Raw genomic sequence first — 14,201 nt, 5'->3', positions numbered from 1 at the left:
CATGCATCAATGGAGATGCCCTTAGGAGAAAACGGTTCAACTAAACTTTTGTGTAAGAAACACTTGAAACTTCAAAGTTGTATCAACGATAGAGCATTCGTAAACCAATGCTGCAGTTAAACAACAGAGTTGGTCAAATTCCAAATGCTAGATTCAAAATAAAATAAGTAAAAGATAATAAGTTAAAGTCACAATCCAAGACAAAGTCATGACGACATAACATAAACCAGATACTTGAAGATAGCATGATCCGAAATTAAAAGAAATAACCAGAAAACATAAAACCAAATCCAAAGTTGCAAAGACCAAAAAAAAAAAAAAAAAAGACATCGTTGCATGTAATGGGATGATGATGCATCAACGATAGATAAGAGAGACAATATCATCCAAAAAGGCTGATTTTTGTAAGAGAGTTTCGTCATCTTTGGCCTTCAAGACTCTCCATCGGTCCATCATTTCCCTCTTCTTCTCTTCTGAAACCCGACCCCAATCCATTTTCACTGCATCTTCATCCCTGCCAAGATAAGCAACCATACGAAGCAAAACCGAGTTGCAAAACCAATCTCCTCCTTGTCCATGATTCATCACATTCTTATTATCACCTTCCAGCTTCTGAATCCCGTCACTCCTTGAATCTTCAGCAGTATTCGTTCCCAATACTGGGTTTACCCAAATTTTCCCATACAGTTCAAAAGCTTTGAGATCAAGAGGTTTCAAAGTAGACAGTTTCTTACCTTTTTCATGTCTCTTCTGATACTTCTTTTTAAGTTTTGTAATCTTTGACATGCATTGTAAGAAAGTAACCTTAACGGTGAAAGACTCCTTGATGAAGTGGTAGAATCCATCCTTGTCTTCGAGGTATGTTTTACCTGTAGCAGATCGGAATTCAAGAATTCTTTCAAGCAAGCGCACCTCGTCCTCCTCGGTCCAAAGCCGTGGAGGGACCAGCTTCTTGCCACTCGTTTTCACTTTCTTTGTAGCATGCATGTCTTCAGACGAAGAACCTTCACTCACACGCTTATGGGCCTTGCCGGAAACACAGATCTCCTTCTCCTTAGCTATCTCAGCTTTGGAAGGTGTTTCTTTCTTTTTGGAAACTTCTTCCTTAGACAAAGAAGCCTCATCTTCCTCAGAGCTCTCTTCTCCACTACTGTCCTCTTCTTCCTCCTTAGACGAGGAGACACAGATCTTCTTCTCCTCCGCTATCATCTCTGCTTTGGAAGGAGTTTGTTCTTTCTTGGACTCGGAGGAAGACACATCCTCCTCGGAGCTCTCTTCTTCCTCCTCGGAGGACACACAGATCTTCTTCTCCTTGGCTATCTCGGCTTTGGAAGGAGTTTGTTCTTTCTTGGACTCGGAGGAAGACACATCCTCCTCGGAGCTCTGTTCACCACAGTGCTCTTCTTCTTCTTGAGACGACGAAGGTTTCGTCTGCAAGCCCAAGGTGGCTTTAGTAAGAGTAGTAGCCGATGGTCCGGATGGAGTGGATATTTGTTCCCCTTTGTCAGAGGAAGACTCGTATGATGATGAACTTACTGAAGAAGTATCATTTTTAGTCGCCATTGTAAGTGAGATCTAAAAGAAAACGTTTCGGTTTCTCTAAAAGTTGTGAGTAGGGAGTGATAAAGAATAGAGACAATTGAGATTTGAGAGAGAGTACTTAAACCCAAAAAACGTGCATGGGAAATTGTAATATATATTTACTCACTCAGTGTTCTCTTTCTAGTTTTTTTTTTTTTTTTCTCTTTTTAGGAAAGTTCGAGAGACTTAAAAAAAGAGAGGAAAAGATTGATATTAATAAATTAAGAATTATTATATTTAATGGGTTACAAAAATTCGAATCTTGAAAATTCACTCTTGGCCTAATTAGTACCAAATTTCCTTACTACAATTCAGAGAAAATGAAATGTTGGTGAGAAATCCTAAATTCTAATACACGAGATATCAATTTTGGCAAACTATATTAGTAACCAACAAAATTTGGAAATCATATCTTCTAATTAGTTAAGATTTTAAGATTATTTCTTAACAATTTATAGTTTTTTTTATTGGTGTCAATACCATCATAAGCTTTGTTGAATAATGAATATATACAAATTATCGACGCATATACGTTACCATAATAATTTAAAATTACTGAAAATGCATGTATAACTAAAAATATATTTTTTTTAAAACTTAACAAAAATTTATGTCTTTTCTTTGAGTAAATGGCAACAAAAGAAGTCTCTTTCCTTTGTTAAACCCTTTTAAATCTTTTGGTATATCGCCATAATCACCTTTGAACACACGCACAAAAATGGTCTAACTAAAACTTTACACTTCAACGTTCTTACTAACTAAAGATTCTAGTAAAACCAATACTTTCAGTTTCACATTCAAATTCCAAAGACCATCAAATTAGAAAAGACAAACCAATACCTTAACATAGAAGCAACAACCGAAAACATATTTTTTTTTTGTTTCTTTCTTAAACACATACCTTTTCATTCATGCTTCCAAAAGGTAAAACCGGTAATACAAGTGCAGCTGCCTCCTTTATGAGCAACAACTAAAAACAAAAAAGAAAGTACAACAAAGCATCTAATTAAAAACTCTGAATCAAGTAACCAAGAAGGACTCGGAGCGATCGATTCGTCTTTGAGCTCTGGGGAGGGGATCTAGATGGCAGCGGAGGATGGTCTTGATCTCTTGAATTAACAATAGATGAAGGGAGTAGGCATTGCTTCAGAAGTATAATGATGGGATTCCTGCTTCTGGAGTTAGAAATCCACCAATGACCACATCTGATAGCATCAACAACTGTCGCATTTTTAGGTAGGCCTGTAACTCTAGGTCCTATTTCACTCGTGATCTCCAAGAGAGGACCAAGATCAGTCCACTTATCCGACCAGAAACTACAAGTAATACCTGAAGCCACACGACAAACTATAAAGGATTTGGCTAGAGGTCGAAGCTTACATAAACTTCTCCATATCCAACTACCCGAGGCTGTAGCATCCAGATCCCAAAAATAGCGAGTACCAATAAAAAAATAAAACATATTCAGAACATAAACCAGAAACTTAGATTAAAAAATACAATCCAAAGTTGCAAAAATAAATTTAAAATAAACAGTTTGCATCTAATGAGTAGATGCTTAACGATCAGAGCAACCACTTCATGCAAAAGCTCAGTCTTTTACGAAACAAGTTCGAGTTCCTTGGATTGCAAGACTCACCAGTTGTCTTTAACCATCTTCTTCTTCTCTGTGTCCACCGAACTTCATCTACTATTTAGAGAATCTTCATTCACGCCAAAACTTACAATTTGTCTAACCAAAAACGAGTTGTTGAACCAATCTTGTCTTTGTTTAAGAACCATCATATCCTTATGATCTTCTTCTTCTACTAGTTTCTTAGTCCTCCCATTCTTCATCGACCCCTCAAAATCATCCAAACCCCAAATCATTTTAGAAAATTCAAAAGATTTCAGATCATGAGATTTCGCAAGCAGCCGGTTTTTTGACCGTTCTTCCATTTATTCATAAACTTCCTCTTCACAGTTTTTTTTTTCCACATCTTTTTTTTTTCCTATGCACTGAGAGAAACTAACCTCAACGCTGATAGAATTCTTTGTGAAGTCATAGAATCCACTCTTATTCAGTCCTTGTCTTCCCTATTTTAGATTTGAAAGCAAGGAATTCTTGCAATACACGGATCTCGTCTTCCTCACTCCAAAGTCGTTGATTACTTGGCTTCTTCACATCTTTTTTAGGTTCGTTTCGCAGCATTTACGTATCTTCTGTTGAAGTCTCTTCACTTGCCCGCTTCTGAGTCTCGCTGGAAACACAACCTTAATTCTTTTTGGCCTTCTTGTTTTTGGTCGCAGCAACAACACTAGCTGAAGGAGTTTTATTCTTATCACTAGTCTTATCTTTCTCCGATGAAGCCTTCGTCTTTGCGGTGGCTGCAGCAACAACAGAAACGGAAGGAGATTGTAGTTTCTAAGGTTTGAAACACATCGATCTTTATCCATAAGGAAGCTCCAACCACTTTGGTGATGGATTCTTTGTACAACGGAGTGAAGACAAAAACTAAGAACACGAGAGAAAATGATCCAACTGTGTTATAGTCACGAGGCAAAAGTCCTCAAAACAGTGTGATGTGTTATAGCAACGATATTTTTGCAATGATAGGTAGTTGTTAAGAATTTGTAACATTTTTTGCTATATATTTGCATTGATGAATACACGTAACATTTTTATTATAAATTTATTGCAAAATAGCGACAAAACTGTCTGTTGCATTCTTTCGTTACAAATTAGCAACATTATTGTGATATACAAAAATGTCTTGCAAAAAGAAATATTCAACCGTTATGAGTTATGGCTATTTTGCAAGAAATTTTTAGAAAAGTATGTTGCAAGATATGCGACACATTTGTTACTGTATTTACAACATTTTTTAACTCTTTTACAACATTTTTTCTATTAAATTATCTTAATATATATCATCTTTTTAACTCAATTACTAGTTAAAATATATATTATATCTATAATATTTCTAATGTTTTGTAAATTTATTAACGTCTGATAAATGTTTTTTATATAAAATATATGATAATGTTCATCATGACTTCCATCTTTTATTAGTTCGATCATGTTTTACATTGAGAAATAGAAGAAAATTAAATAAATAAGCAAACAGAATCTTGGAAAAATACAAAAGCTAATAAAAGCATGGGTAAATAAATCATCAGCATATCCAACACCAAAGCTTTTCCAGTTTTCTTGTTCAGATCAAACTCTTCTAATTTATCTTGTTCATCATATGACTTGTTTAAATAAAATTTGTGGGCAATGTATAACTTTATCATGTAAACATCCCTTGAGTATTCACCTTTTTCGATAAACATCCCTTGGTTCTTCATGTTTTCTCTTGCTTCATTTTGGTTTAGAAAAAGGGATTAAAAAAACAAAAGAAATGGTTGGAGTGTTTTATAGAGTAGTTTGTTTTGATACAAAACTAAATCTAGGGAAATCCTTTTGTATGATATGATGGAAATATCAAAACAAAGATCTTTCAATATTTGTCAATATCATAGCAATATTTGTCCTCCCCGCCACTGTTTGCCACTTGCTTTTTTTTTTTTTTCAACTCATATGAAAATAATTTGGATAACTACCCAACTCCCATACGTACGTTCAATAAACAATTTTTCAGCTTCTTCCCGTTTGTTACCTCCTTTTTTTCAATAATACTTGAAAGATTTGGGTAAATCCACTATTATTCAGTATCAAAAATTTTATTTTATTCTCTACTTATATATATAGTTAAAATGACGTAGTTTATCAAATACAACACATTAGCACTCATGGCTTCTTCTCCAAAGTAAACACATTTCTCCATTGATCCATTATATTTTTGGTATAATATTTTATTAGCTATTAGCTTTTGTCGTGAAGTTGTATAACATCTCATTAACTAGATAGATGCTTTTTGTGGGTAGAAACTAGTTCGATATTGTTTTTATATCATATATCCAAATTTTTTTTGCCTCAACGATTTTTTTTAGGTATACACTACAAAAAGTGTACATTGATAACACATATTTCGTAAGTGTTATTAAAAATAGTATTCAGATTTTGGTGCCTATATCATAGCATTTCATTAACGCTAAACCTAATAATAACAGAGCATAAAGCTATAATTTAGCAAAATTTTGGTTTATTATGCTCTGTTATTACTCGAACCGCTAACAATGAACCAAAATTTAGCAAAATTTTAACTTACCGTACACTTTAAAAAAACCACTCAACACTTAAAAAAAAATACTCACTTGGTTGTTTTCACTCTTCACACTAAGCAAGACTCACTTGGTTGTCTTCACTCTTCACAATAAGCAAGACCTAATTTTTATTTTCATTTTTCTTCTCTTTTCCTTCGTCTCTCCTCCTTCAGATCCTTCATCCGAAAAAGCAAGCTTCTTCTCACTCTTTTCCTCTTCTTCTGATTTTGTTGCTAGTTTTGGTGGATTTTATTAGTTCCGCCTCAGATTTCAGATCGATCCATCATCTCTTTGTCCCAGATCCATCAATTAGCCTCAGATTTCCAAATCCATCATCCACGATGCGGCAATGCAACGGTAGGGCTCGTCTCTGACTACGCCTTCAAGCTATAAAATCGCCGTTTCTATTGCCGTTGATGTCTCTTTTATCTCACACGATTCTAGTTTCAGGTTACTAATAGAGATTTCATTGAGGAGGAGTAGAAGCTTGGTGGAGTTTGATTTGGAAAGCTTTGCTTGGATTTAGGGTTACTGTGTTCGTTGTCTCGTTTCGTTTTATGTAATGGTCTACTCATAGAGATAAAGGATGGGTTTGTGATTCTTTCTAAAATTGCAAAGAGTTCAGGTTAAAGTTTCAAACTTTCTTCTAGCTTCACTTTACATATTTCATGTTAAACTATCTCAAGATGTCTCTAAGTTTAGGTTTGGTTCTCGGCTGAGCTCAAAGTGCTTCTTGCTAGATGTATTTTTTAAAGCTGATGAAGTTTTCCAAAGGTTTTATTTATAGTTGGCTAGATGACTCTGGTTTCTTTATTCACATATTGTTTCTTGTGCTTCTCTCTACGCTGCTAGATTTGTTTGGTTTGGCCAGAATCTCAAGTTTTGAATTAAGACTTGAGCGTTGGTCTGCAAAGAAGGGAAGCAAGAGAATCTTCATTGTTGTGTCGTTCTCTAATTTCTGTTTCAGAATTAGTAAAATCTGCTTGAAATTGGAGAATTATAACAGAAGAATTTTACTTCTTGGTTTGCAGGTGTAGTCGACAGCATGCTAGTCCATATATCCAATGTCGTTGATATCTTGCAGGCGTTCTTTACTGAGCTGGATCATGAGGAAGAAGAAAAATTGTCAAGGACTGGTTAGTTATTTGTCTTTACACATAAATGAACAAATGTTCTGGAGATTGAAAAAGTAAAGAACCTTTGATTCATGTTTTAACCTCCGATGTTGGCAGGAACGAAGGTAAATTGTTGTAAGAAGTGCAAGTGGCTATCTCGTTTCAAGAAGTTTGTCTATGTTCTCGATGAACACTTGCAGGACATGCTCGAAAATGAGTTTTATGTTGGTGCTTACAAGGTATATTCACTTGGCTTTTAATGTTTTGGTATTATAAAGGGTTGAATCTTTATTTTTCAATAACTCTTGTGTTTTTCTGTTATGGACTATTCAACATGACTTGAGCTTTTAGATCACTATTCACTAGAGTGTTATAAGTGAGTAGAGAGACGAATAGCACCAAGTTTGACGCTTCATGGAAAAATATGTGTGTCCTATTGTTTGATGGTGTTGGATTCAAAGGGGGTGGTAACAGCCACTGGGAGTGTGTGTGCCACTGTCTAATAAGATCAACTAAGATGACTTCTATATATTGTGTTCTTTTCCTTTGTCGTTGTTGTGCTTCTGTTGGATCACATTTCATACTTATTTGGTGTTTGCATTGCAGCAAGTAGACCATGAAGATGAACAATCAACAATGGAGGTTGTTGGCATAAAGAGAGAGATGGACACACGTTCTCAGATTGTGTGGTTAGTGTTTCTATCTATAAAACATTTTAGAGAGTCTGTTTATAGATTACAAAATTTAGGTTTGTTTTTTCACAGTTCTAGGAGATGTGATAAGTACTCTCAACGAACACAAGGGACCATTTTTCTCCTGAAGTGGAACAAGAAGGGTGATTATCTTCTTACTGGTAGTGTTAATAGAACCACAACCATTGTTCATGAGCTTCGAGAGCATACCAATGGAGTTCTTTAGTCCAATATGAATAGAAGTACTTATGATATTTTTTTAGAGCTTTTCTTGATGAACTACTTTGTAAATTACAGTTATATATCATTTGATGATTAATGGAAGAAACATGCTTTGTAAGTTTGTAACAAATTGGTTTTGTAGCATATAATTAATTGGATTCCCAAGTTATATATTTGGAATAATATAGCAATACATCATTTTATAATGTAGCACATAAAAATTGCTACAATACAATATAATATTACAAAAATTATGAGCTATCAACAAATATATTAAAGCATTTGATTAGTGCTATAATAGAACGACATCTAATAGCATATCAAAAAATGCTATTGTAGGGTGTGACCCTATTATAGCTGGGGCAGAGATTGCGTTTGATAATTCGCTATCAACGACATATAATAGCATTTTTCTAGTGCTAAAAAAACTCATATTTTTTGTAGTGATAGTTATGTGTTTCCCTTTCACATAATTAAGCTTTTGGTTTGTTTAACTTTTGTTTTTGTTCTGTATGTGTAAATTTTCATTAATTTTTTTTGTCTCACAAACACTTTTTATCATATATTATAAAATGTGAAGGCAACAAACGGTCGTGTGTTTGGACTAAGAGCTCTTCTCAGTGATCTCTCAGTCAACGGTGGAGTGTCAACCACCTTTGAAAATCATGTGGAAAATAATGAGGCTCGGAGATTTATAAAGAGAATGCAGAATTGAGAGAGAGACTCAACAAGCTTGAAGGGTTAGAGAAAATGTTTGACATGTTGTTTTCCCGTCCATCTTCTATTCTGAACTTGGTTCTTATTTGTGGTTAGTTTTTTTTCTATTATTTTTTATTTTTGCATTTTTGGAATATTTCAATATTTGATTACTTAATAAAGTTAGTTATTTCTTTCACTATTTTTTATCCATAATATATATTAATAGAAGAAAGTATTAAATACACAATTATGATTTTAATAAATCATGTGCCAAAAAAAAATATAGAAAAATATTGTGATTCAAAAATATAGAAAAATATATGTAACATTTTTTGCTTTATATTTTACGTAGTATTTATTTACGAAAATATATAGTTGCATTAGAACGTTGTAATTACACCACTAAATTGCTGCATAAATATTATTGCATTAATACAACACATATAGCAATATATTACTTCGTTACAAATTTGTAATAATATTTTCTACACTTTTGATGTGGCAATAATTTGTAACAACTGAAAGTTGCAAACATATGTTACAATTATACGACAAAATTTACTACGAAAGTAATATTGCATTAATACGACAATATATCAAGGTGTCTATTTATTGCAAATTTTGCAACATATGTGCAGCAAATACCAATTTGCAACGCTCATATATTTGCTGCACATATAGCAACAATAGAAAAAATGTCTCAATTTTATTGCATTTTCAAATTTGTAACAAAATATGGAGTTATTGCAACAAATTTTAGCGTAGCAATAACACTATTTTCTTGTAGTGCTATGGCTCAATATCAATTAGAATAATGTGAATTTATCATACTTTCTCATAGCACGTAGTGACAACACAAGAAGGTCTCATTCATTTGTTAAAAGCCTCTACCCATTGAAATCTTTTGTTGCATCACTATCATTAGTTCTAAACCTTTTCTTACATGCATACGAATGGTCTATAACCTAAACCTATTGTGCAAGAAACACTTCAAGTTCTTCTTCTCAACGAAAGATTATAGTAAAAGCAATGATGTAGTTTCACATCTAACAAGAGTCAAATTTCTAAGAACCAGATTTAATTAAAAAAAAAGATAAACCATCAATCCAAAATAAAAGTCATCATAACATAATACATAAAAGTAACTTAGAAATAAAAATCTGAAAAAAAAATAACCACAAAACCAGAAAAAGTAAATTTAAATAGAGACATTAATATTACATTAAACGGGATGATAACGATGCTCCAACAATAACAGAAACCAAATCCTTAAAAAACTTAGACTTTTGAGGCATAGATTCCCGTTCCTTGGCTCGCAAGACTCTCCATTTCTGATCCATCTTATTCTTCTTCACTGTAGGAACCCCATCCCATTTGCTCTTCAGAGAATCTTCATCAACACCACGGCTTACAACTTGTCGAACCAAAGACGCATTCTCAAACCATTTTTCTCCTTCACGACTCATCGCTGTTTGCTTCTCTTCTTTAGGCTTTACAACCCGCTTACTCCTCTTTGGTTTCTCAACGGCAGATCCCACATTATCTCCCGAACTCAATGTCAACAACTTAGAAACTTTCTGGTAGTAACAACCCGAGGTAGATGGTTCTTTAGCATTCCTCCTTTGATCCATTAACACCTTCTTCAAACTATTCATCTTCTCTACGAATTCGTCGAAAGACTCTAAATTTGTATATTCCTTCATGAACTCGAAAGTTTCCTTCATATTAACAAAAGGATTCTTCCCTGTTAGAGCATAACAATCAAGAATACCTTGTAGCACACTGATCTCTTCTTCCTCTTCATACTCCAACCTTTGGGAACACACGTTTTTCGCAACCTTCTTTGATCGCTTGGCATTCACGTCTTTGTTCGCTAACAACGTCCCTTCGTTTTTCCGCTTCTTCCCAGTTAGCTGAGCTGCACCGGAACCACCACAAACCTCCTTCTTCTCGGACCGATTCGAATTCACTTTGCCCATTATCAAAGAACGTTTCAGCTTCTCTGAGAGAGAGAGAGAGAGAGAGAGAGAGAGAGAGTTATTTGGTGGATATGTAAACCCGCAAGTCACACTAGACGGTTTGTTTACTTTTTATTGGAAAATGTGTATTTTGCCTTTCATTAGTTATTCTTTCGTTTTATTTTATGCTTTCTCGGTGTGGTATTTATTCAAATTCATTCAAATTTGATCAATACTCCGTATGAATTTTGTTCCAACTTCCAACATACTTATTGTCCAATTCAGAAGAGTCATGGAGAATTTTAAAACCTAGTAATACTTTTGTTCAATATATATAAACTTTGATCAGTGTGGATTTCGTTCAATTATGCTTCTTAAGCAATTCAGAATAATCTTGGAGAAATTTATAACCTAATAATACAACTGTCACGAGAGATAAATTTGGCAAATTATTGACTAACGAAATTAATTGGTGAAATCAGATCTATATATAGTGCTGGCTTTTGGTTTCTTGAAATAAGGTTGTTTTCATTATTTACCAACAATACATACTAGTTTGGTGAATCAGATAAATGAACCGAAATGAATTATATGCACACAAAATTTTGTTAATAATTTTAAAAACTACTGAAATATATATAGATGTTCTCGTCAAAAATATCCAAAAATTTACAAAAAAGTTGTTCTAATTTTTTTTAAAAATAAGGAAAAGAAAAAAGGGTTGTAAGTTGAATTTTTTTTATGAAAGTTTTCAAAATTTCAATTGACATTACCATACTACCTATAAAAAACCGATTGATCTTCGCTGTTGATTTCGTGATGACTATAAATTTGGCAGTTGATCTCATCATGACAGAAAAATAAAATTGTATTTATAAAAATCTAAACAGAAAAATAAAATTAAAGTGGAACTTTAGTTACTAAGAAACATATACTACAAAGATTTATTATTAAATTTCACTTATAAAAATAAAAAATTAGGGAAATATCTTTAGTCAAGTGGTTACAACACCCCTTCTACAACCGAATCCACCAGAGTTCGATTCCACTAAGTCGTGTTACTCTACATAGTAGAGATTAGTCTTGTCGATTCAATGATGACAAAAAAAAATTTAATTAGTTAACTCAATTTAAAAGTATTAATCTAAAAAAATATATTGTAAGGGTCATATTTGTTTTGGGAAAACTATGAAAAATAATTTGGAAAAAATAATCTATCTAAAAAAACAAAATCAATGGAAAGAAAATATAGAAAAAATGAACATCTTAAAAAATCAATTTTAGTGTGAGCATGTTTTTTAGTGAACGGATATTCATTGTCAGGTTTAAACGTTTCCCCATTCAGACATTCTAGACTTGGTCGAAATTCTATTATGGCAGATGATGCACTTGGACAACCTCATTGTAGCGACATAACAATAAAATTGTTAATCAAAATTTGTATATTTGCATTTAATGTGGGATATCAATACGTTTAAATGGTCTATATAATTAGGTCAACAATCGACATTCGACGTTAGAACTTTTAAAAAGATGTTTTCATGGTATATGATTATAGAATGAACTATTCTAAAGATAAAATGTCAGAAGATTGTCGACAATATTGTTTACTTTTCCAATGAGGTTCTTAAGTCATTTTTTGTTATCACGTGATATATTGTTGATTTGTCAGAAAAACATTATTTCGACACGAGACAATATATGACATATATATAGGTTAGTAAAATAAGTACGGTCTTTATACAGATTTATCTTTTAATCTTGAAATAATTGTATTTATATTCAATGATTCTTATTGATAAAAAATTTAAATAAAATCTCACGTAAATAGATATAACAAATAAATATTATCTTCAACAATATATCACTTAGTAAAGTAAGTTTAGTGTTTATATAGATTTATACTCAAAAGTTTGAATAATTATATTTGAGCTCAATACTTATACTGATTAAAACAATTGAATTAAAATCTCGTGCTTCCGCGGGTCTAAATTCTAGTTAGTTATAAATCTGTGATACTTAAAAAAAATAGTACTAATCACCAAAAAAAACACAAAATCGTACAATAAATGTATATATATATATATATATATATATATTTGGGTGTTTAACAAAAACAAAAATCACAGAACGTGTTTCTAAAAATATACAATTTCTTGTTTGTTAATCACATACAAAAATCACGAAATTGAGCTTCTTTAGATTGGAGCAATCATTTAAGACAAGGTAGTATAAAATATATAAAGATAATGAAGCAAAATATTGTCACACATATTAAGTTTTAGTATAGTTATTACAAATGTCGTGCCCATAAGGTAATTACATGCATGGAGAGTAGAGAAGCACACGATCGATTTATAAATATTTTTATATAACACATACATGTCCTAGATAATATATACATGCAAACATGTTTCTTCTTTCACCATTAATTTCACCAACTTATTTTTATTTTACACATTACCATATGACGTACGATGGAACTTTTACGATAACATCTAGTGCTCTTTCTCCGACGACCAGAGAAAAGCTCCGATAGCAAATTTCCTCTTTTCGTAAGAATCACCGATGATCGGCAAGCCGTACTCTCTGAGAAGCTGATCCAGTTGCCACTCTGGCATCTTCTCATAATCAGTCTTTGTATATTTCGGATAATGAAGTGGAATCTGAAAGCTAGTACTTGATTGGTTTTGATGAGACTTGTCGTGATTGATGATCTTCGTCTTGATTCTCTGATCTTCACTATCTTGATGACTCCTGTAGTCAATGGTTGTAGTCGAAGGACCATGGCTGAATCTGATTCCCATCTTATAAATGAAAAAGATTTGATTATTTGGCAAGAAAGCTATCTAGGTTAATTTATTGAGATTTTTAATTAGGGCTTTTGAGGTTTCTTATGTGGAAATGGGAGATGTGTTTATATAGACAAAATAGTACAGTATATTGTGGATATGTGAAGAACTTCGTGGGATCATGTAGATGCAAGCACGTACTAGATATTGAAAACTTATTTTCTCTATTTTGTTTTTTTAGATACTATGTTAATTTTATTATCTAGTTTTGTTCTTTTGTGTGTGAATGTTTGTTTTTTGTGTGTATTTTGTTTGTTTAATTTATTTCGATCGTCGACTACATCAAATGCGATATAAATATCGAACATTATCTTAAAAATTAAGCTGACTAATCAATAAATGTGTAGCAGAAGAATCTAAGTCTTTATTCTTATATATATAATGGGATGGGAGTATATATTATAGAGGTCTATAAATTATACTTATATTATAGAGGTCTATAAATATATATATATATTTTTTATCATAGAAATTTAAATAAAAAATTGAGAACGAGTAAAAATAAATATGTTGTTGTACATATGTGACGAGATATATACTCGGATATACACAAGTCTTCCCAATACTAGACTCATGATGTGCAATATCGTCCAACATCAGAATTTTATGTTCCCAACACCCATATCTTAAAGTGATTGGTTGGCGGCTTGGCGCCGTGGGTTGTAAACTTTTATTTAAAATTTTTAACTACTTTAAAATATAATTAAAGCCAGGTTTTATTTGTTTAAGAAAGATGCTAAACAAGAACAAAAGTAAAATGACTTTGATTGTTTCTTGGTAGATTTTAAATTCACTTGAGCCTAACTGGAAAGCTAAAATATGGTTTTTAAAAAGACTTTATTTTCGTTGAACAAAAGAAAAAGAAAAGACTTTATTTATCTTGTCATGATATAT

At 32.5% G+C, this 14,201-nt stretch overlaps 3 protein-coding genes across 3 annotated transcripts; all 3 read right to left on the bottom strand.

The window, feature by feature from the left end:
• On the bottom strand, window positions 358–1,563 carry LOC104720702 (transcription factor STKL2-like). Its single transcript, XM_010438578.1, has one exon. The coding sequence runs from the start codon at window positions 1,561–1,563 to the stop codon at window positions 358–360; it is 1,206 nt and encodes a 401-aa protein (XP_010436880.1).
• LOC109126909 (probable transcription factor At4g00232) lies at window positions 9,715–10,476 on the bottom strand. Its single transcript, XM_019230822.1, has one exon. It carries the CDS (start codon window positions 10,474–10,476, stop codon window positions 9,715–9,717), a length of 762 nt encoding a protein of 253 aa, XP_019086367.1.
• Window positions 12,728–13,435, bottom strand: LOC104719845. Its single transcript, XM_010437824.1, has one exon. The coding sequence runs from the start codon at window positions 13,260–13,262 to the stop codon at window positions 12,954–12,956; it is 309 nt and encodes a 102-aa protein (XP_010436126.1). The 5' UTR covers window positions 13,263–13,435; the 3' UTR covers window positions 12,728–12,953.

Source organism: Camelina sativa, chromosome 10, assembly GCF_000633955.1.
Source record: "Camelina sativa cultivar DH55 chromosome 10, Cs, whole genome shotgun sequence".
NCBI classification, from domain to species: domain Eukaryota; kingdom Viridiplantae; phylum Streptophyta; class Magnoliopsida; order Brassicales; family Brassicaceae; genus Camelina; species Camelina sativa.
Note: the sequence above shows the minus strand (reverse complement) of the source record. Positions and strands in the feature narration are given on the sequence as shown.